Source organism: Betta splendens, chromosome 11, assembly GCF_900634795.4.
Source record: "Betta splendens chromosome 11, fBetSpl5.4, whole genome shotgun sequence".
Classification (NCBI taxonomy): domain Eukaryota; kingdom Metazoa; phylum Chordata; class Actinopteri; order Anabantiformes; family Osphronemidae; genus Betta; species Betta splendens.
This window is the reverse complement of record NC_040891.2, coordinates 1284452-1308761: the sequence shown is the minus strand read 5'-3', so window position 1 is coordinate 1308761 and position 24310 is coordinate 1284452. Positions and strand designations below refer to the sequence as shown.

Below are 24310 nucleotides of genomic sequence, written 5' to 3'. Positions count from 1 at the left end.
GTGGCTTCGGCTTTATAATGTGTGTGTGTGTGTGTGTGTGTGTGTGTGTGTGTGTGTGTGTGTGTGTGTGTGTGTGTGTGTGTGTCTCACACCCGCATACGCTAGTAGTTGTTAGTATTATTAAATAATGATTTTTAAACATTCCGGATGTTTTTACATTATTTCATATTAGGCGCCCTCCGCTAATAATAAACTTATTAACGGAGGATTTCCAGGAGTGAGTGTCAGGGTCTTCATAACAGAAAAAATAAAGGGGGTTGTTTCACTCAGAGAAGCTTTACTAAACTCTTATGATGTCCAAGATCTGATGTACATACAGAACAATAAAAATGACCCGGTTGGTTTAATGCTGAAATAAATGTCTGACTTTGAGAAACCACAGCTGCTGGACGTTCAAATGACCAGTTCATTTTACATTTGTCATTGAGAAACTAGATACTTCAACCATAATATTTAGTACAAGAGCAGAGAAGTTGGTCTTCCTCAAAACTCCACTGGCCGTAACTGTGTGATGTGCTATGTTTAAGGACAGTTTTAAAGAGATGCAACTTGTAATGTTTCCAGCAACATATTATAGTGTACGTAGACAATCAACCCCAGCTTCTGAAACAGGGCTCCATTTGAAATCAAAATCATGTTTTCTCCCTGAAAAGAGACTGCGGCATGATTCTGGGGTAAATACAGAATTCTTTTTTATTTAGGAGACAAAGGCAGCAGGCGTTACTTTTCTAAATCTGCAGCCGTCTCATTGCTAAAACATGGTCATGCCCTGGTGTTGTCACCATAATTCAGCCAACAGGCCTGATGGCTGAGATAGCCTTCACTGTGGCAGAGTGGTGGACATAAATCACCAGGGCCTGGCTCATACAGTACCTACCTTGTCTCTAACGAAAGAGCATGTGGTTAATCAGTTTACCAGAATGTTATTCCAAAATGTTGTTAATGGTTTTAACAGGGAAATTCAAATACCTCTAAACTAGTTTACAGACCACCACTAGTCGCATGCAGAGAACCCCGAACTGCTCATCCAGTGACTGCACATTTTACTTTACACATTTTAGTTCAAACTGACATTCACACAGTGGACAAATACCATAGGAATATAATATAAACGCACCACCCTGCATGTTCTAGAACTGTGTATTTCTGAGGCTGCAGGTCTAGGTCTGCAGCATATATAGTGTTATTATTACCTTCATATTTTCTGAATACAGTATTTTATTGTATTAAATTGTATTCCTGTCAGTTCTTGACACAGAGAACCACTCAATATTAACCTGCTGATGGAGCAGGACGTGTCCGTGGTTACCAGATGTGTCTGCGTTCAGGTCTCGTCTGCTTTAGTCAAGTACAAGTAAAACTGTGTGTTATGACGTGACATAATGGACACAACCCTTCATTATCAGCAGATCTACAGAGTCAGGTGAGCGTTTCACCACCATGGACAGCATTTAAAATATTTATAGTGACGTTGTTCACATAATTGTAAAAGTTATTTAAATAATAACGACTGTTATTCTATAATCAACCAATAGTAAAATGGACACAGCCATGTCCTTCCACCAACTATTTACTAACCAAACACTTGCTTCCCTTCCTGTCTTCAGCACCACAACATGTCTTATTGATAAAGTATAATTAAGAGATCAAGCTGTCAATTTTCTATACCCATCTTTTGGTGCCCCTTCCTTGCCAGAGAAGAAAATTACAGGCTACCCTATTCTTAATAGCTTACCATTGGATGGTAAAGAGGAAGTGCAAGAGATAAAGACAAGCGAGAGGATGAGAATAATTGCACGTATAAGTGATGATGGCCTCCGGTGGCATGAATATACTCGGCTGGCTCAGCTCCACAGATGATTGTGAGGGCAGATGTCACTGTGGGCCCTCAGGCATGACCATGATGAGGTGGCAGCAGCTTTGCACATCCTGCTGCCCAAGCAGCTGCCATCCTAAGTGTCACTCCACATCTGCGGCTAGAAATAGGAGTCAAACTGAAATTGACCGAGAGAGCCGTGGGCTTGCCTCATGCCACGTGTGGCAACAAAAGGCTCTGCTGTTTCCAGTCATGGCAGACAACGCCAGTGCTACTCAGAAGGATGTGCAGAGTGGGTGGGCTGGAGGAGGAGCTGACAGAGACAAATGGTTGAGCAGAGCGCTGGTCACAGGATGCAGCTGCTGTGCATCAATTGCTTCTTCATCACAATTAGAATGACTGCCAGTTATAGCTTCAAGTAGCAGGGATGGAATTTCAAGTTTCCATTTGGCTTCCTACAAACTACAGTTAGAAGAAAACTTTGTGAACTACTGTAAGTTGAGTGAAGGGAAATGAAAATCTTTCTTGATAGTGAAAAAAAAGCAATAAAGTTACTCAATATGTGTTTTACAGGCAGGGCGTTGTTTTAGGTTTGGTGGAATGTGATGCTTTTCTCCTGGCGTCTGTGTCATGCGTCCTCTGGACCCTGTGACTTCCACTCAGCTCTGCAGGCTTCTAGACAGAGATCTCTTCTTTTGCCTCTTGATCAATTAGATTTCAGGTCCATTCTTACTTACTGTATATACAGAAGCACCAATAAAAACAACAATGATCTTAGAGCCACTTTAAAAACCTGACTAAATTCAGTCAACTACATATAGATAAACCAACAAAAGCCCACTTTATCAATAAATATATTTTAATTTTATTGAAAATTGAACTAATTCTTAACAGCAATAGTGAGGTGGAGATCTCAGCAGATCCAGGCTCAATGTGAGTGAAAGTCTGTTAGTTTAGAGTGAGGGATAAAAAGAGGCAGACAGGACAGAAGAGGACAATTGGGCCAGGCAGCAGTAGCAGCTCAATGAATGGAATACATAGAGCTTAGTGTCCACAACATCTAAATCTAGTGGTTCATCTCTGACTAGCAGCTTTACCACAAAGGAAGGTTCTAAGCCTGGTCTTAAAGTAGAATATGAACAGAATCTGGTTCAACAGAGGAGCTTGGTAGCTAAAGTCTCTGTCTCCCATTCTACATGTAGAACCTCAAGAACCACCAGTAAACTAGCATTGGGATAGAAGCATGAGGAGCTATGAGGTCTGGATGAAAAGATGAAGCTGATCATTTAGAGCTTTAAAGTGAGGAGAATGATTGTCCAGGACAGAGAAGCTGATGTAGGAGAAATGTGATCTCTCTTCCTGAGTCCAGTCAGACCTAGGCTGCAACACTACACAAACTGTGAGTAGTAGTCGACCAGCCTGGAGAACACTAAAGACGGAGTCAGCCTCACTCTGACTAAGGAGGCTTCTGGTTTTAGTGATGTTCAGATGAAGTAGGAGGTTCTAGAGATTTGATGAACCATTTAAGGAATAAATTTGGTCTTCATTTGTGAACAAAACGTCTAGGTAAATTACAGTGAGCAGACTTGATATTTCTTAGGTTCTGTTTCCTGCTCACTAGGAAAATGTGAAGGAAACGTCTAAGACTGACCTGCTATCTGCTTCTTCCTATTTGGATTATCTTTACTCTTGTACAGTATGAAAATTTGATATATCCAGTTCCTGTTACTGAAGCAGGAGCTGACCAGATCAATTCATTTTAAGCTTGAACATGATCACATTAAGCCTTAATTGAATCAAACTAAATGAAAAGAATTCCCATAAAACCATTCAATCATAAGCACAATGTGTGGAAATAGTCACAGCAAGAAATCAAGCAGAGGTCAACAAATACACATGAAAATGAAGAGTTGCACCCGATTATAGATCTATATTGGCAGGGTACAAAGTAATCTGAGCATTCCATCTGAAACAAAGCAATATGTGAAAGAAGGAGAATATCCTAAAACATCACTGTGTATGTTTTAATGCCAGAACTCATTTTCACAGAGTCTTTTGACTCTTGAAGAACTGGAAGTTCTACAAAAACTTTAAAATGGAAAAATAATTGTTGCCAACATCTAGTAAAGCTTAATACATATAAAGCTAATAGCTAAAGAGTAGTATTAATTACAATTCATTAGAATAGGATGAAAAATTAGCTCAATGCTGTTTAGTTTTTTTAACATTTTAAATATCCTTTAGTGCTGATGTGAGTGTGTCACGCTGCCAACATCCAGCTCAGCTTTGAGCTGTCTTCTACTGACATCTGCTGTTGAAATATATTATAACCACCTAAAGAAGCTTATTGCCCAAGTATGCTCCCAGTTATTTGTATTCGGTCACCACCTCCACCTCTACCTTCTAAATGGTGAGAGGGGTGACAAGGCTCCCAGATTTCCTAAAGTCTATCATTTAGTTTTGTTAAAGTTAAAGGGATACTTCACCGCTCAAAAGCAAGTTGTGTCATAAAAATTCCATATTTTATTAGAATCAAAATCACAATCAGCTTTAATTCCCAAGTTTGCACAGGACAACCAAGAAATTATATGCGGTCTCACTCCCTCTTTGTTCCCTCTTGTGGCAAAAATTATTTACAATTATAGTTATTTACACAAATAAATGAACAAATAAAACAAATAAACTGTGGTTTGCCAAGTCACATTTAACAGTGGTTATTGCTCATTTATGTGTATGTCTGTAAAAGTCATTGTACTGTGTGATGGGTAGAGGTCAGCTCAGAAAGACCCTGGGGCAAGAAGCTGACTCTGTGTCTGGTGGTTCTGGTGGCCATTGCTCTGTGACGCCTGCCACAGGGGAGGAGTTTTAACAGTGTGTGTTCAGGGCGTGTGGCGTCAGCAGTGATGTTTGCTGTCCGTCTTTTGGAGTCTGGCCCGGTTCGGACCCAGTGCGCAGGCGAGCCTTGCTGCATCGCGCTTAGATCGCTCTGTCTTACCGTCTTGTCTTTTCTGTATTTTTTTCTTACTTTTATCTACTGCGTGTGATTTTCTTTCAATAGTCTCTGATCATGTTGTTCGAGAGAGTTCGGCCCGTTTTTTCGCTTGTATATGTCCTTTCCCTCATCCGTGAAGCTGGTGCGCAAGAGCATATGTGACACCATGCAAACTTTGTTTACACCCGGGATCAGCTGATCTCACTAAGATCCACTGCAAAATGCTTGACCTGAAACAGAGTGGAGACCAGGAACAAGCGAGGATGGGGGGGGCGTTTTTATTAACAATAAGTGATGGCCTCCTGGAGCATCCAGAGCGGATCTGCAGCACTGACATCGAACTGCTGGCCGTGGGCCTCCGTCCAAATTATTTACCCAGAGTTTCCACACGCTGTTTACCAACCACCCCGCTCCACGAAAGTTGTGTTGGCATCTGACGTCATACACACGATCTAGACATCCTGACACTTTCTTTATGACTTTAATCAGACCAGCCTCGACAAGTCACTTCCTACATTCACCCAATTTGTGAGCTGTCCCACTAGAGGTGAGAAAACACTGGATCTGATATATACTAATGTTAAGGATGCCTACTCTTCCATTACATTGTGCCAGTGAAAGAGACGCCACGTCCCAAAGTCCTCAACGAAGTCCTTACAGTAGCAAGGTGTTAGGTCATACAGTAGGTTATTTTCTCATGACTTCCATCTTGGAGGAAAAGAAGAGTGTGGAAGGGGTAAGAGGCCCTTTTTATGGCCCTTTGTTCTTAGCAGGCATATGTGGCTCAGCATTGATTTATATAGTGGACATCTACATAGGTAGATGGTTATTTGGATGATTATTTAGGGTCATCCTGAACACATGAAATCTCTAACAGTGTTATGCAGGGTTCATGTCATTTGTTGGAGCCACTGCCTTTCTAGTTTTTGCATCCTCTGCTTTAGGCTGCAGATCTTTGAGTTGCTTTCTTTGACTTATTGTTTTCTGTGACAGAGTAACTAATCTCATCAAACAGATAATCAACCTGTTCATAAGAATTAAGGTGACTGTTGTCCTCTGTGTAGCTACAAGACGATGAGGCAAAGATGATGTAATCATCTGCTTAAATCTGGCATCTGTAATACATTTTTTTTTCAAACTGCTGTAAGGTCGGTTATATTCAGTACTCTTGCCATTTTGGTGCCCTAGGCGAGATTATGATTTTGCGCCCCCGTACTTTTTTCTGAAGGCTTGGAGTGGTGCCCCTTCCAGCAGGTGGCGCTCTAGGTGTCTGCCTAGTTCGCCTATGCCCAAAGACAGGCATAGGGCTGGTTATATAGATTCAAAAGTTAGAAATAGTCACACTAAAAAGAGTTTTAGGGAATAACGATGGAGTTATTCAAAACGATGGAGTCCAATATTGTTTTTGCATATGACCACATTGACTAAATATTAAGATAAGATAGTCCTTTATTAGTCCCACAATGGGGAAATTTCCATGTTGCATAGTCTGTAACGTCACTGCATACTGTATACTGGCCTGGTAGCTCAGTTGGTAGAACGAAGGCAAAGACCTGTAGTTCGATCCCTGCCTCAGCATGTGTCTGACTTATCTTAATTGTAAAATAGCGCCCCCTTAGTCCCCCACCAGTCGATGCATCGTTCCAGCATGTGGGACACATAAATAAAACCACTAATGTAAAGTAAGAAAGTGTTTGAAAGTTGTGCCTCTATAAAGAATGTTCCTAATAATGTAACCAGAGTACCTAAGTGTCCACTGTACCTAGAGTACCCAGTCTCACTTAGTACAGTGTCCAATAATAAAAATTTCAAACTTTTCAACTTTACACAATCTCTTTACCTACGTCTCTCAAGTTCCACTGGTCTGTAGCCATCCGACGTATTTTTTTCTTGTATGTATAAATACCCTTTTTACCGTATCTGTTTGTCTCTATTTATTGGGTCTACCACATTAGGAACTTTTTGTTTGTGCCTTGATGTTAGGTACTTAAAAATAAGGGGAAAAAACATTGAATTTTCTTGGTTTATTATCAGTAATAAGTCAAATATAAATAAACAGTAGAAACAAGATATGTTCATCTATAACTCAATATTTTTGTTGTTGTTTTTTGCTTTTAGCACAATAACATTCACACTTCCTTTCTTCTGTGACATTCTGTGCATTAAAAATGAAACTCTGTTATAAAACAATACATTTTAAAACAAATATCTAGCAAGTAGTATTTCAAGAATTATAAATGTAACATTCCAAAAACAGGCAGCATACTGTGGGTTTAAGTTTAAATTTTAGTCAAAAGATTACAATATAACAATTCGTCTGATTTGTGTTAGATCAGGAAGAGGATTTTTAACAATCATCGGACAAAAATCATCAGAATCTAATAATTGAAGACGGAAGATAAGAACTGTTATTTATGGTTGTGTGTAGAATGTGCTCATCTCTTTTATCTTAAGGATAAATGTTTTTTTTTTTATATCACTTTACCAGGTGTGGCTCCAGATTCACAAAAGGAGACTTTATCTGCTGTGTTTTGAAGACGGACTGGAAACAACACCTGCCAAACTCAAAGGGCCAGGTTCAGATGGATTAGGTTGTTGAAAATAAGAAAAGGTTCATACGTCATTCAATGTAAACACATCATGTACAAGTCAGAAATAAAGAGGAAATATTAACACGTCTTTGATTTTTAAGGGTTCAAAATCGCTATGGTGGCCCATAGGTATATATTTGATTTTTTTGTATGACTATTAGGAAAATAAAGAAAACTCATTTGAATTCAAAAACTCATGAAAAAATAAAAACATTCCTTAATCTAAAGAAATCACAAAAAAGAAAATGCTTTAAAATTTGAAAAATCATTTTAAAAAGTAAGAGCTTCCAAGATTATAAGAATTCATTAAAAAAAGGGAAATTGCTTTACATTTAAAAGCTCAATAAATTGCACATGTCAAATTACAAAAATACCCCTGAAAAAAAATGAACCATGAAATGTAAGGCGCTCTTTTGTTCTTTCACATTATTGTTTTATTTTTGTAATGGTCAAACAGAAAATCAAAAATATAGCTACAGGCCAATCTACTTCACTTACTATAATTTGATGCATCTCAATACGTTAGAAAAGTAGAAAAAAAAGCATAACTTTAAGCCACAGCCATAACGTGGTTAGAAAATAATAATTCTAGGAAAAGTTTAGAACTAGAGCTAAGATAAAGTTAAGTTCACAGAAAAAACTATTTACATTGAGTCCCTAAAACATACATCACAAATGAGGAATAATATAAGAAACATATAAACAAACTGCTGAGGTTTTTTTTGGCAAAAATCTCTTTTCATACATTTTTATGACAAAGCTGTACACAACTTATTAATGAGAAAGTCAGTGTTGACGTTTGACAGAGCCAGACGTCAACACATGCTGCACTAATATAGTGCAAAACTATGTCTGAATAACTAAAGGGAGAATTGGTGGCAAATCATTTGTTGTCTTCTCTGGTTTTATGTTCTTTACCTTCTGGGATGTACCAAAACCAAGGCCAAAAATTATTCATAGGGACTTAAATATTCTTAGCAGAAAAAAGTGTGAAACAATAACTGTAACACTTGCAATGATTGTGCTTTTAGAGCTAAACTGATGAACTGAAGAAACCCTCTCCCAACAACTGGCTTGGTGCCACTGGCAGTAGTAAACGGTAAAGAGAAGAAGGCATATGTCATGAAGGCTTCGGTGACACAACGTATCAAAATGGAAAATAAAAAAGAGGACCTGAACACCAGGGCTGCTGGCAGACAAAGTCATCACTGAATCATCCTCAGGGTGTGCATATTTACTGATAAATGCGGCTGGAAGCACTGGTATTAGTAGGTTTCCCTTGCAGCCCTGTTTGCCCAGCAGTAGAACACGTGTCTGTAGGACAGTGTGGTTCAAGGAAGACTTTTACATGTCTGCATCGCCATCATAGGCCAAGGTCAGCGGCTTCAGTCTGTTATTCATCTGTCTTCGCTGTGGCTTCTTTGGTTTTTTGCTAAAGAACAAACAGAATAAATGTCCTTACTTTGGTTAAAAGCTTTGGTGAGCACTACTTTAACGTTTCTTCACAGGGCTATTGTGACAAATGTTTGTGTTAACGTTTTAACAATATACTACTATCCTGTAGCTTTTTCCTATTAAAACCTTTTGATCTCACACGCTGAGATAAATTCAAAGACTATATCTGTGTTCTTAACTTACATTCATGTCTTACTAGTAGTACACAGTATAAATATAGAGAAAGTTTATTAACCACTGCCAAATGTCTTGCTGCATCCGGAAAGTTTGGAGATTCACAGGCCCCTATGCAGACTGTACGTCTGATTCCTCATTTAATAATCTCCATTACATTATTTAATGTTTGTAAAAGATGGCACAAGTGGTAAGTTATGACATCATGAAGTTTACATACATTGTCCAGACATAAAGAAATCTGCTTACCAGGCTAAGTATGTCATAGACATAATAAAGACAAGCAGCACAAACCCTCCTGCTGCTACTCCATACACCCAGGTCTTTAGCTTTCCATCTGAAAAAAAAAACATGGAGATGGTTAAAACACTTTAATTTAAAAGTACAAAATTTCATGTCTAGATATATAATATTTAGAGGACAAATGGAAATGGGTGAACCCATAAAAAAACTTCAAAGGCTGTAAAAAGATGCAGCGAAAAAGTACTGACCTCAAATTTTATTCTATGAAGACAATATTACTCCGTCTAAACAGGTAATTGAGGCATAGGAGGCAGACATATGACAGCTAAGATTAACCTTGGGTTGAAATAGAACATCTTGAACATGTGAGGGAGAAGTGTTAAACATCATGATGTACAGAACCCAAGGACTGTAACGCTTACTACCCAAATCAGGCCTCCTTCACAGGACAGACACCTAATACTCTGCAACCACAGGATGTCCAAGCAATTACTGTACCAGCAGCAAACAGGATCCAAAGGACCTGAAGGACTCGAAGTCAGTGGGATGGGCTTGGATTTATAAAAACCTCATAACAACTATGTCCACAACCACGGTCAACACTGGAAAGAATGCACAACACGGAGGACACCACTGGCTGACTGACTTTAACCGATGGACACCTGTGATCCGACTTCTGGACAGAATTTTTCTTCACCAGCTGTCGTGTGTGCTTTTAAGGCAATGCACACTATTACAGCTAGTCACACAGCAGAACTGTGTTCTTACACCTCTCTCCCTTACTGCACAAAGAGACAACCTGCTCCACTGATATACAGTACTACAGATAAAAACACAAACAGAACAAGAATTTAGCAAATTGCGTACTTTTTATTGTAAAAGATGTGTTTAAGGGATTTGAAAATTTAAATCTAAATAGTACTGTTTGACATATGTTTCATGATCATAAACCAAAATGACAATAACAAAGTAAATGGTCGTAGGTTGTGGCTATGCTGTAGCCTATGCCAGCTATCACTAAGGGAAGAGGGGAGGTACAGCTTCACAGGTCCACATAAGCAGACAAACTGTCACCATTTAGAGTCTCCAATCAAGCCAGAGGCAACAGTGCTCGAAAGGTACAGTAGAGCTGTTGACCGACAACCATAGCCACCTCAGCTGCAGTATGTCACCAGTGTGTGAGTGTTTGTGTGAGCAAATGGGCGAATGCGAATGCAGTGTTACAGCTCTTTGAGTACCACTAGGTAGAAAAGCACTGTACAAGTGCAGAACCATTTAGCACCTAATCACCTTACAACCACTAACCAGTGTACTGTATTGTATTTCCCCATTACGTGTTTTGTGTACACTGCTGCCACAACAAATCAATTACTATTGTATGTATATGACCTACTGTCTGACATTATACAAATGTTTGATTAGTGGAAACTATTGTACCAATACAGTACATTCATTAAAAATAATACCAAAAACTGTCCATATGATTAAAAAAGATCTTAAGCTGTCCAAAGACACCAACCGCACCTGTATCAGGTAAAGAACGCATGATTTAGGATCTATTGATGCTCAGAGGGTAAAGCAGGATGGAAGCAACTAAAACACTATTTCCTGCTTTGACACATGAATGAATGAATGAATGAATGAATGAATGAATGAATGAATCAATCAATCAATCAATCAATCAATCAATCAATCAATCAATCAATCAATCAATCAAATCTGATGAACACTTTCTGCAAAACTCTACACACAAATCCCAAGAAATCATAGTATCAAAATGGAACAATGGATCCACTGAGAAATGAAAGAAAGAAGAGGAGGAGGAGAAGAAGAATGAGGAAGGACATCTGGAATGAAATTAGAGCCACTGTAGCTGTCCTATAGTTAACCTTGTCCTTGTCCATGCACTGAGGGACCCTGGGCCATGAGTGCAGCAACATTTGAGTGGCTTCTCCATCGCCTCCATCATCAGAACCTTCAGGGAGGAGGACTGGTTGGTGTCCTTACAGTAAGGCTGCTCTGTAGAGTAACGTTAGAGCGCAGACATGGTGGTATTCTAACGTTACTATTGAGCAGCCTCACTACATTGGTGGTTGGCATAATGTCAGCTTGACTGGTCTACAAACAACCTGAGCTTTTCTAACATTTTTCTGCTGCATACTTATGATAGCGGTGTACATCCCTAGACATACTATATCTGTACTGTAGATGCATGCCAGAGGTAGAGGAGGCATCTATCTGACAAAGTACAGCTAGTGTACCACAACATTTAACCAGCTTTCTTCTGTACAGGTAAAAGGTCAGTCTACTGTCCACCACTTTACAGGTCATGTACAGTTTAAACTTCTGGTTGAGACAGCCCTGAAGAGTCCGTCAATAGTTACAGTACAGTATGAGCTGGTCCATCTACAGCTGCTTGTTTCTGATGTTTTATCAGATCTGATTTGAGACTCATCATTTTGTTTTTTCTTGGTACTCTACATGGCCCTGCTCATGTCTCTAGCTAACCCGATTACACATTCACATACAACCCTGTTCAAACGCTCACTCCCTGCCAAATTGTGTCTCAAGCACTTCCCAGATGCTTTTCCCCATCACAGCCTCAAAACATTTACAGTAGTTCAACATTTCCTCACGCTTGTTCACTGAGTGGCCCTTTAATGTTTTCCTGGATAGATATATGTGTATTTTTGTTGAATATTTTGTTAGAATTGGTGTCAGGACAGGGTGGTGCGGTGGGTAGCACTGTCGCCTCACAGCAAGAAGGTTCTGGGTTCGATTCCCGGAGGCGGCCCTGGTGCCTTTCTGTGTGGAGTTTGCACGTTCTCCCCGTGCTTGCGTGGGTTCTCTCTGGGTTCTCCTCCCATAGTCCAAAGACGTGCATTAGGTTGAGTGGCTTCTCTCCATTGCCCGTAGGTGTGAGTGTGTGAGTGAATGGTTGTCTGTCTATGTGTTGCCCTGTGATGGACTGGCGACCTGTCCAGGGTCCTGCCTCTCGCCCGCAGCCAGCTGGTGTCAGGACTTGGTTTGGTGCAGAGATGAGTTCATATAAATGTATATACATAATATCTGATGTGCCTATTTTTTACAATTGTACCGTATAATTGTTATAGTCTGTTGTGTGTGTACAAGAACCTTTATGTTTTGTGCCTCAGGTGTTGTTTAAGTTCTACCTTGTTTCAGGTGGGATGTTTGAACTAATTCATATTCATAAGGAATGCTTGTCACAATTTACGTCAGTTCCTGTTTTATGTTGAAAGGACTTCCTGTTTCACCTCAGCTGTTTTCTGTCACGCCGGTTCACCATGCACACCTGTCAATAATTAGTAATTAGTAACACCCAGTATTTAAGCACCACCTCAGCCAACAGTCAGACGCCAGATTGTTGAGTCCTTGCACCACTAGCCAGTGTTCTAGTCTTGTTATCTTGTGTTGTTGATCTTGCCTGTTCTTGACCGCCGATTCCTGCCTGACCCTCCTCTGTACCTTCGTCTGGATTGTGGCGTCTGCCTGACCGTCTGACCAGTGAGTTTGCCTAGCCCTTATCTGTACCGTTGCCGAGTCTATCCGTGTACCGAACTACTGCCTGTCTCTCGGACCTGATCTCGCCTGTTCCTCATTGTGCCTCATGCTGAGATACGTTGTGTATGACCCGGACTGCCCGACGACGCTGTACAATAAAACCCTGCTTAATTCACCCAGTCCGAGAGTGTGCTGTGCATTTGGGTCCTCAGCCGTGTGTTCGTGACAATGCTGGGGAATATGTATATTCACAGGAATAGAAACATATTGAAACAAAACGCTGAAGTACTCTACTTGAAAAACTTAAACCGTGTTTAAAAGCGAAAAAATAAAAACACAATTAAACTATGAAAAAGTGTGTGAAACATTTCTAAATTCAAATGTACACATATGATTAATAAAACAAAAAAAAAAAACAAATTTATGAACTAACTAATCTTTGAAAGCTCAGATAGTTATGATTTACGCTACCTACTCCAGTTGCTGTAAACTAACAAAGTTACACAGTTTTTAAACAAAAAATCGCTATAAAAACTTTCTTAAAGCCAATAATACTGTAGGATAGTGTGTTAACGATGGTCATGGTTTTGTGGTCATCCATGCTGCACACGCATGTGAACGCAGCAATAGATACTCTTGGCTGAAGATTTAAAACTTATTTCTAACATAGTAGTTGTCCCCATCCTTCAGAAGCTCCTCCTCATCAGTTGTCATCATCTGAGCTGTTTATTATTGGCTTTTATTTTTGCATATTTATCTATTCTCTGTCTTTTGTACTTCGTCTTAGTCTTTGTAGCAGCTACAGAGCTGCTGTAGTAAGTTTATCCTTCTTCAGTACAGGACTCTCCCTGCCCTGTGACATTGCTTACTTACTTGTACTCCTTTGGTTAGAGTGTGAACAAATTTGACAGACAGGTAAAAAATAAAATACTGAAATTCAAAATACTTTTTTCTACTTCATTGATTAGTGCTTCAACCATTTATAATTAGGCTGAGTTCACATGTGTGTGACTGTACAAAATACTACATTTAAAGACATAAGTGTGCTACACTGGACTGTTACTGGCTTTACTGGTTGTGGCCTTGTAGCTCAGTAGGTAGAGAATTATCCTTGAAAACAGAAGGATCCCGGTTTAATTCCCGCTTCTGGCACCAGGTGTGTTCTTGAGCAAGACACTGGACACTACCCGGGCGCCTGTGGTTTGCTGCTCTCCCAGGGGTTGGGTCAAATGTAGAGAACAAATTTCCACAGTGTGGGACATAATTTTGTTTCCTTTGGCTTGAAAAACATTTTATACATTTTTGCAATAGTATGGTGTGAAAATGTGTATTTCAGCTTTATGTTTCAGACTGACAGGATCTGGCTCCATATACAGGATGTTTGGAACTGCATTTAGTTTGTCTTTGTACGCCTTTCACTGTTACTGTAACAGGTCAATTTCCCCCTAACAATGCATATTTTGTGTGGTTTTACATGAATTGGGTGATGAGACCTTGTGTGTGTTACCTGGACCGAAGGGCTGCAGGAACCAGGTGCGTCCCAACCTTCCTGATGTGCCGTCTGCAGGCTGTGTGGGGTTAAAGGCTCGTATGGTCTTCACACCTGCCCTGTTGTTGTTGTCTACAGTAGGAATCTCCAGCACTGGAATGACAGTACACTGGTCCAACAAGCCATCAGATGTCATCACTTCAGTGTAGCCATCATCACAGCCACACACACCTGCCTGAGATAAGAAGAACTATTAAGCAGCATGTTTAAATTTGCAGTCATCCGACATTATCACCCTGATGGAGGACAACACCCATCTTCTGTTCTTTGTAATGCAGGGAGCAACACCATTTCTTCCTCATTCCCTTTAATTTCTACTGCATTTCCCAGGATTCCTTGGACTTAGCTGCTAAACAGCACACTAAATCATTTTAATTAACATGACTCATTCATTGAGAATGTTAAGTGTGGTCTTGCTACCAGTGTTACGGTACAGCTCTTTGCATGTTTTTGTTGTATTGTTTTTATAAAGGATGCATCCCTATGTCACTGACTGTTGACTGCGTCGAAAGCACAGAGCCAACAAGCAGATTCTTCTTTTTGCCTTAATGGCTAACTTGTCTAGAGACTGGAAAGACGTTTCACTTATTCCTATGTGCAAACCAAATAACAAGTCCTTATACACAGTCTACATGTACATGGGTATTTACTCACTCTTTGATTGACATGAATGGAGACTCTGTCACTTATCCATACACTAGTTTCAGTTCAAGAAACTTTTCAAAAGTCAAAATGTTCAGCACTTTATGAATTTGCTTCCAATAAACCATTTCTTAACTTTTTATATTTTTTGTCCGTAGGGGGGCGTGCGTGCGTGCGTGCGCGCGCGTGTGTGTGTGTGGTGCGTGCGCGAGCTTGTCTGTCTGTGCGTGTTGCCCTCCGATGGACTGGCGACTTGTCCAGGGTGTACCCTGCCTCTCACCTGTTGATACTGTAGCTGGGATAGGCTCCAGCATGGAACACGACCCCGCATGGGACTAAGCGGTAGAAAATGGATGGATGCCTTAACACAACTAATATGGTCAAAAAAAGAAGTGAAATACAAAAATGGTCCCAGAGAAACAGAAGGGTTACGTTGTGTTATAGGAACAGGAAGGTTTACTGTATGTGCAGACCATTGGTAGACAAGAAGCATATTGAGATGGTCACTGTTTGAACTGGTCATTAGAATAGAGACTCTAACACAGATGTCTGGAGTTTACACCAACACCACGGTCTCTTAGTAAACACTTACCTCTGTGCAGACAGAGCGTGTCTTAGTGCAGGGTGGGTCACAGGAACGGTCGGACATCGGCTTGGTGGTTGCTGGACAGCCACCTATGAAGCAGGTGACAGGCTTCAGTGTATTATAGTACAACACCTAATTTGCCATGTTAATTGTTTGACTAATAACAGAGGAGCTCCAGTTCATCACAGTAATACCTGAGGATGTCCAGGGTTTGATAAGTACAAACATTTAATTTTAGTTCTGTTATTACCAAATACACCACGTGACAGCTAAGGCCCCAGTGACCTTTTTTTAATGAATTTCACCAACAGGACATGAATTATTCATCTTTGCTAATCCACCCTCAGCCTGAACGTTTAGCTTTGTTTGATCACATGAAAAGAAAATCAATAATATTCAATAAATGAAAATTAGGAATGGAAAAATTAAATAAGGGGACAAATATCCACATACAGCCTTTTTCTGTAATCGAAAACACAGGCCACACATTCAAACATTCAGAAATTAATAGCACAGCTCCTAATGCACCTTTAAAAAGCTTTTAAAGAAAAACTACATTGAAAAACAAATATAATACTAATAAAAATTAGGCTCATGTTCTGGAAAAATTAGGCTGTACCCTAAAAAATTATGAAAATAGGTGGTGTTCAAAGACTCAGAGGGTGACCTGGGTTCCTTTGTTTGGTCTTCACATTTCAGTCATTCTTACCTGTGACATTAAGTCCATCAGAGCGCTCACACCAGACTTGACGGGATGATCCTCTCCATGGCCCAGTTCTCCACTTATATTCAAAACACAGACCCTCTGCAAGACCAATATGGTCACATGTGATGCACAGCTAAATTGTACATGACATAAAAGCAGTACATACAAACAGGACAGCCACCAGTATATATAAGGTACAGTAAGGCTTCATTCTTTTGACCTGTGCATGGTCGGGCCTCCAGCTCCTGTTCTGGACACTGCAGCAGGTTCTCTGGGTCCTGGGCCACGACAGCTCTGGATCTCACCTGGACTGAGCCAAAACCCAAATCCTCCCCATGTATGCAGCTTAGCTGGCATGGACTCCACACAGTCCAATGCGTCAGGTAACACTCTCCTACCGAACACACAAAGTGCAGCCTTACAGCACATCAAGAGAGTAGCAAGACAGTATCAATTACTAACCATCATTAAATATTAGTAGTACATAATCATACTTAAATGTTCATAACTGAGCTTTTAATTGTCTAGGATTTTAGATTCTGGCTGCTCTGGCACATGTTTCTTTAGATAAACAGTGATTACCCAGCAGGCACACAACCGGCCTTCAACCGGCCTTCAACATTAAAATATGGTTGAAATATTGTCAGTTGTTTTTGTGACGTTGATATAACATTGAAACAACGATTGATCGACAATTCAACTTTCAAAATCAACGCATAATACAATGGTCATTGCAAGAGCAAGTCAATGTGAGTGGCTCTGTATCTTTTCTGAAATAGTTTACTGAGATATTATCCATTTTATTAAGAGAGATTTGCATATGAGTGGTTGACGATTGCTCATTGCTTTGTCCTTTTGAGTTCCTTGTGAGTTGAGTCTCTATCACTTTGATACCTGGGCCATCCAGGTTATCTTGGGTTCTCAAGTGTCCTCCCACAGTCCAAGTTACCCATAGGTGATTGTCTTCTACATATGTGGCCCTGTGATGTCCAGGGTGTTCTCCATCTTTCAAGCACAACTGTTATTATGAGTTTTGTTCCTGTCAGGCTAATGAACACAAATTAAACAGTAACTCCTTCAACTAGTGAGGCTCCATTACTTCACATTACCATAACAACTGTCAGGTTCTGGCTCTGTTATCAGGTTTATTTTGAAGGCACCTTGTTTTTCTGTCATATCATCATGTTTTGGGTTCCAGTTTCCACTTCCTGTCTTTATTTTGGTAGTCTCCCGGTTTCTGTTTTCGGTTCCAGCTTTACTTCCGGTCCCCATTAGTCACACCTGCCCCGTATCAAGTAATCACTACTTGTATTTAACCACCACCTGTTTCCTCAGTTCCCCACCAGATCGTCGTATGTATGCCAGACTACACTTTCCAGCATTTAGTTATCCTGTTCATGTGTTTTGATCCTGCTCCGTTTTCTGACTCCTGATTCTCGCCTGCTCCCTGATTGGTACTTTTGCTTGGACAGCTCTGGAAATACGAACCTGACCGCCCGACTACGAGACGCCCTGCTCCCTCACGGTACTGTAAAACTGCTATCTTCGGTTACTGAACCTCTGCCTGCCCCTGGATCCGAACCAGCCTGCCCCACCGATACCGAAGCCCCGTGATTGACTGTGCATGACCCGGATTGTCTGTGATTCTGAATAAACCGTTTAACCCTACGTTCTGCCTGTGGTCTCCGTGCTGCGCATGTGGGTCCTTTCATCTGCCGTTCCGTGACAGATCCGTGACAACAACACAGACCAAGAAACATTGTTAAAAACAGCAGGGCTAAAACGATTCCTCTAAAAATTATCCTCCTCTATTATTTATTGATCCCACATTGAGGAAATGTTTCTCTCCATCCTGTCTCCCATTCCCCATCCCTTGGGGGAGCAGTAGGCAGCCATATTGCATTAGTCTGGGACATAGTTTGAAGTGTCTTGCCCAAGGACAAAACTGGTGCCAGAAGCAGGGCTTGAACTGGGAACCTTCTACTTTGCAGGTCGAGGCTTTGCCTATTGAGCTACCAGGCCATAAAATTTATGCTATAGCTTAATGTGTAATTTTTATCAAGGTTTCATACAGTATACTGTACAGTCTGCTGCATAATCATGGATAATTATTATCAACTACAGAATACAATCAGTCACTGCAGTTACTGTACCTGAGCACATTAACACCTGCAATAAGTATAAGAATGTAAGAATGTAAGGTAGAATTTTATATAAATCAGGTGGAAGTCTCCAATAGGACAATAAGAAAAGAGATTACACGTGAGGTACAGTTAAATGTAACAATCATTCTGACTAAAGTTTTACAGTATTACATTAGCATATATATGGATAAGGGCGGCACGGGTGCCTTTCCCTGTGTTCGACTGGGTTCTCTCCCGGTTCTCCTGCTTCCTCCTACTGTCCAAAAACATGCATTGATCACTCTGAATTGCCCGTAGGTGTGTGTGTGAATGGTTGTGTGTCTGTGTGTTGCTCTGCTATGGACCCGCAACCTGTCCAGGGTGCCTCTCGCCCAAAGACAGCTGGGATAGGCTCCAGCACCATCTGTGACCCCGCATGGGGACAAGTGGTAGAATTTGTATGGATGGATGGATGGATGGATATGGTTAATAAATGTTGTTTTTTTCTAACAAAAGAAATCCCAAAACAACTATTAAATTGGTTTGTATAGATGTTTTTTCTTTAATTTCATGGACTCATTTCATGGATGCCAATCTTAAATTTAACAGGAATTTTGTTGTACAACTATGTTTATATTTGCTCAATACCAAAGTTATACCAAAAAGAATTCCAGTCAACCCCATTTTCTGGCATACTAAAAACCATTATTAGTAGGAATGCTCATATGGCTATATGCTGACAACACTGCTGAGCTTGTGCTTACTTAAAAAAAACATTTAGCCCATTTGATTTCTTGCATTCCTACATGTAAGTCATGTGTCACAGTGAGAGATGTACCTGGACATGGTACAATGCATGGCTCCTTCAGAACAATCTGCGCATCTCCATCCACCGACGGCTCCATATCCCCACAAAACTCATCGTCTACCAGGCTGCCGTGTTGCTGACCAGAGCCATCCGAAACAAAGCATGACACGTTCCTGAAGCGCAAGCCTTCTCCACACCTCGCCCCCTGTCACAGAAAAAACAACATTCTTTATATACATATATACGTATATACATATATATGTATACATAGACACACACACATATACGCCGACAATGCGTGTTAATGCGGCTTATTTTCATTTTTAATATTTGAAAAGTCTGTTGGTCACTGGCTCTGAATACTACAGACAAACGATGAGTCACAGGAGCAGCGGGCTGGTAATCAGTGGCCTAAAATACGCTTCTCAACCAATCAGAACAGTTGTGGGCGTGGCCTAAAACCACTGCAGCACTCACTTAACTGGAACCTAATAGAAAAAAGGTGTCTTGCATGGACATTATTAATTGAAATATCTTCCAAATGGCGGAGTTCACGGAAACAAGTCCTTCACGGCAAAGCTGAATCTAAGAACTGTGAGAGAAGTATACGCAAAGGCAAGGCAAGCTAGCAAATGCCATAGCTAAGTGGTTAGCTACAAACTGCAGGCCAATTAGTATTCGTATGTTTGTATGAGGAACATTAATAGAATTGCAACGAATGACGGCACTTGTGAGGAAGAATACACAAGATGTATGCAAAGAAGAAGAATATAATATTGACTGTGTTACAACATGCGCCAACTGTTGCTCTCCTCGGAGACTAGTAGTTTCTCTCCCCGCCCACTGGGTGGGGCTAGGGGTGGAGTTTTATGTTCATCAGTACTGTACCAGCATCAGGTGCGAGGCATGAGTTAATTAACCCAGTAGTACTTAGACCACACTGGAGGCATGCTCCAGTTGCTTGTGTGTTGTGCCGTACGCATACGCTTTGACATGCGTGAAGCCTCGGTTCACCTTGACCATTTCTTCATACCAGCGATCCTCTAGTAAGTGAATAAGACATTTAGCCTGTGGAATCTGCTTGGCGCATGAGCAATGCCTCTTTTGGAAGCCAGGGTGATGGGAGGAGCCCGGCCGCTACACTCAATCAACGAGCAGAGGGACGAAACCTAGTGGCCAGGGAGCCCACACACCTTCAGTTTCAGGAGGGCAGGTATTGTAACCCAAGCCGCCCGCACAAAACCTCCCGGGCAGAGCTGCAGCAGCCACAGAGACAACACCTAAGGCCAGAATGGACCACTATGGGTCAACATTGTCCACCCCAAAGGAACCACCCAGTGAGAGGGTCAGCCTGAAAGAGTGGAGCCCGAAGACCTGTGGTCCGTAGGGAGCCCACCAGGAGATGCCCCTGTGCCCAGAGAGGGGCCCGCCCCCAGTTTGCTACCCCCACAAGAGAAGAGTGGGGCCTGCCCCATTGGCACGACCATACCCCCCGGCAACACATCAGGCCAGCAACACGAGGCCAGCAATTGGTGGGGGCCGGCAAAAAAGAGACCACCCAGGCAGCGGATCCACATACCCCACACAATAACTGCACCACACGCATACACACACACACACACACACACACACACACACACACACATACACACTCTCCCGCAAACACCTAGTCAATCATACATGAACCCATGCACTCTCAGACACATGGTACACACCATTCGCTTATTCTCAAATTATTCTGTGTTAGGGTATATGCACATAGATTTTTAAAGTAGTCTTTAGTGATACAATAATTTGGCTCAAAATACAATAACAACCCACTGAACCTGCACACCCACAACCTACCAAGGGGTGGGTTCTGTTTGTCCCAGCTGCATTGCCAAACAGATCAACAAACACACACCCTGTTCACTGTTCATTTCAGTTCACACATTTATTATTTATTGAACTTGTGATGGCTATGAAATAGCTGTGCAGCATATAACCGATGCAATCTTCTAGTGTTGGTGTACTAAATATCCATGTGTTGCCTGTGGTGGAACTGTCTATGATTTGCTGTTAAAGGTGAGAATTACGGAGAAAACTTTGCATGCTGTAACATGATCGATGTGATAATGGAACATAAACGTACAGAGTCACATCATTGTGAGCTCTTCAGCTTGTAATTATATGAAGATGTCTGCAATCCGTTAAGTTGAGTCTACTCCAAAAATTCGGAGGATCAAAATCTGTTGACATTATCACATTTGATATATATATATATATATATATATAAATATACATATACATATACATATACATATATATATATATATATATATATATATATATATATATATATATATATATATATATATATATATATATATATATAAAAATATTATATAAAAATATACATATATTTTTCCATTACTAGTCTGTATGATGCTCCAGATGCTCCAGAAAGGTGTAATAGGTTATTCATGATGATTAGTATGCTTTTAAAGTTATTTTGGTGGACACTGCCACCAAAGTATAAGGTTATTGCTTTACACAGTCTGTAGTTCTATCACTATTATTGTTGTACAGAAAATAAATCTGAACCCGAAAGACTCGACCCGAAATGCTTAAATGTCTGATACAACAAAATGTTTTATAGACAGTTCACTGACCTGGGACCTGCAATCCGACCAGGCATTATATCTCCAAATGTAGCATGGCTTCACTAAGCATGGCTTCCACTGGTCCTTTTGGGATGAGCATGGCCTGCCATCACCCTGTGGAGCTTGAATGACTGTCCTTCTCCTCCATAGCTTGCCTGTTGGAAGGAAGACAGGAAGAAGGAAAGAAAAAAAAACAATGATGTGTTAACAATGAGTTCGATATGCCCAAGAGATCAGAGCAGCAGTGCAGTTGGTGAAATTGAATAGGCCTGTCTAATGGAGCTACAAAAGTTAATGAAATTTATGGTCAGCAAAAAAAACCTCCAAATCACCAACCAAATCACTCTGCCTGTAGCTCAGGGGTAGCCAACCCTGGTCCTTGAGAGCCACAGTCCTTCTGGTTTTCCAACTCTCCCTGCTGATTACCTTGATCAGGTGTGTCAGTTAGCTGCTGACTGACTGAACAATCAAGGTTAAGGTAATCAGTATTAGCTGGGACAGGGAGAGCTGGAAAACCAGCAGGACTGTGGCTCTCGAGGACCAGGGTTGGCCATCCCTGCTGTTGGTAAATGTTAAGACAATTATATATTGATAAAAAGGTTTTAGATTAGGGGTGTTGGATGTTCAGACCCTGGCTGTGTAGAATTTACCAAAACACATGTTTTCATATAAATACACTGAATTGAATCGTATGACCTCAGATTCCTTCCATCCATCCATTTTCCATACCGTTTGATCCCATATGCGGGGTCGCAGGGGTGCTGGAGCCTATCCCAGCTGGCTATGGGCGAGACAGGTGCCAGCCCATCGCAGGGCAACACAGAGAAAAACAACACGCACTCACAGCTACAGGCAATGGAGAGAAGCCAATCAACCAAATGCACGTTTAAATGACTGTGGAAGGAAGCCAGGGAACCCGGAGAGAACCCACGCGAATACGGGGAGAATATGTAAACTCCACACAGAAAGGCCCCCAGGCCTTCGGGAACCAAACCCAGGACTTTCTCGCTGTGAGGCTACCCACCGCACCACCGTGCCGCCCACCCTCAGATTCCTACATTACAGAACAAATGCCCAGACATACTGTACCTGTCAGCCCGCAAGTGTGAGTGCACTCAGACCACTGGGACCACTCCGACAGCTGGCAGTTGACAGGGCAGTCGACCACACAGGAAGCATTCATCTGCCATTTCCTCTCCAAACCCAGCTACAAAACAGAATAGTGTTTATGATTTTCTATTTATTCTATTCTTAAAATACAGAACAAAAAGGTTCACAAATAGGCAGTGGTGCATGTAAGGGGGGGTTAGGATGATTCTAAGGGCCTACAAACTTTGAGGGGCCCACAGAGACCAGCTTCATTAATAATAACATTATTATCAGTAATATAGGTGAAGAATTTATCTATGAAATAATTGCAAATAAGACTGAATTACAGCTTATTTCTGCCTCTCTGGTCAAATTCCACCCCTCCTCCCATTAACTGCCTGGTGCTGTCTGTCCACCTGGATCCTCTGCTGAGTGAGATAGTCAGATTGTCAGTGGTTAATTAAAGCAGCAACATCCTCGCGGCCACAAACCATAAATCCATCCATCAAAAACCAAAAGAAAGGTTTAACAAAGCAGAAATAACTTTCAAACAATTTTTAAAAGAAAGGTTTGTCTATTCACAGAGCTTCCTTTGCACTACTTTCATAGCCAACACTCTACTGTCCCTCACAACGCGTGCTGTGTGGTGCTAGACAGCAAGCGAATAGAATAAAAAATGTCCACATAAGGCATTCGTTTGTTGTAGAACATGAGCTGCTACCGTTTCTTCTTTTTACTGCTGAAGCTAGCTTACAAAGGGGGAAAGTACATCCAAGTCATGACAGCCGTAAGAGCACTCACTCAAACTACTTTCCAAGATCTAAGTATAGAGCTCTCACTTTGATACTTTTACAGAATCAATCTTTCATCACTTTTTCTTCTCATCTGAAAGGTGTCACACTCTAATTTAGTAGTGTACGTTTTTCACTACTGAAAATGAAATTGATGTAATTTTGACTGAATACTGATAATCGCCAAAAATAATAATGAATAATGCAGCTGGTTTTGAACCTTAAAATCACTAGCATTGCACTCTAACCAACTGCACCAACCAGTCAATACAGGATGTATGGGTCAGTACTATTAATAAACTGTAGGCTCTGACCCTATTTTTTTCATAGGGCCAATAGATGCCAGCGGTGCTCATGCAAATAGGACATAGCACACAACTCACCTCTTTGCAAAATTTAGGGTCAACAGATTTGCCATCACTGCGCACACAATCCAGTATGCGGGTTTTAAAGCCAGGTCCACACACTGCTCTGTCACTAAGCTGACAGGTACTCCAGTCTGTTATGTGAGGTACAAGACAATCATACAGTGCACAAATGGTTACTTAAATGTTTATGCTAGTGTTTGACGCTAGCCAGTG

At 41.0% G+C, this 24310-nt stretch overlaps 1 protein-coding gene across 1 annotated transcript in view; it reads right to left on the bottom strand.

Annotated features, from left to right (window-relative positions):
• Positions 1–6817: 6817 nt before the first annotated feature.
• The window catches only part of thsd7aa (thrombospondin, type I, domain containing 7Aa), a 63453-nt gene continuing 45960 nt past the window's right edge, over positions 6818–24310 (bottom strand). The window contains exons 19-28 of the mRNA XM_029166320.3: positions 24113–24228; positions 22939–23056; positions 21859–22004; positions 19238–19412; positions 16497–16670; positions 16280–16375; positions 15577–15659; positions 14301–14517; positions 9278–9365; positions 6818–8831 (exon numbers count right to left, since the gene is read on the bottom strand). Coding sequence (XP_029022153.1) covers positions 8744–8831; positions 9278–9365; positions 14301–14517; positions 15577–15659; positions 16280–16375; positions 16497–16670; positions 19238–19412; positions 21859–22004; positions 22939–23056; positions 24113–24228 — 1301 coding nt within the window. The 3' untranslated portion in view covers positions 6818–8743. The remainder of the gene's footprint in view (positions 8832–9277; positions 9366–14300; positions 14518–15576; positions 15660–16279; positions 16376–16496; positions 16671–19237; positions 19413–21858; positions 22005–22938; positions 23057–24112; positions 24229–24310) is intronic.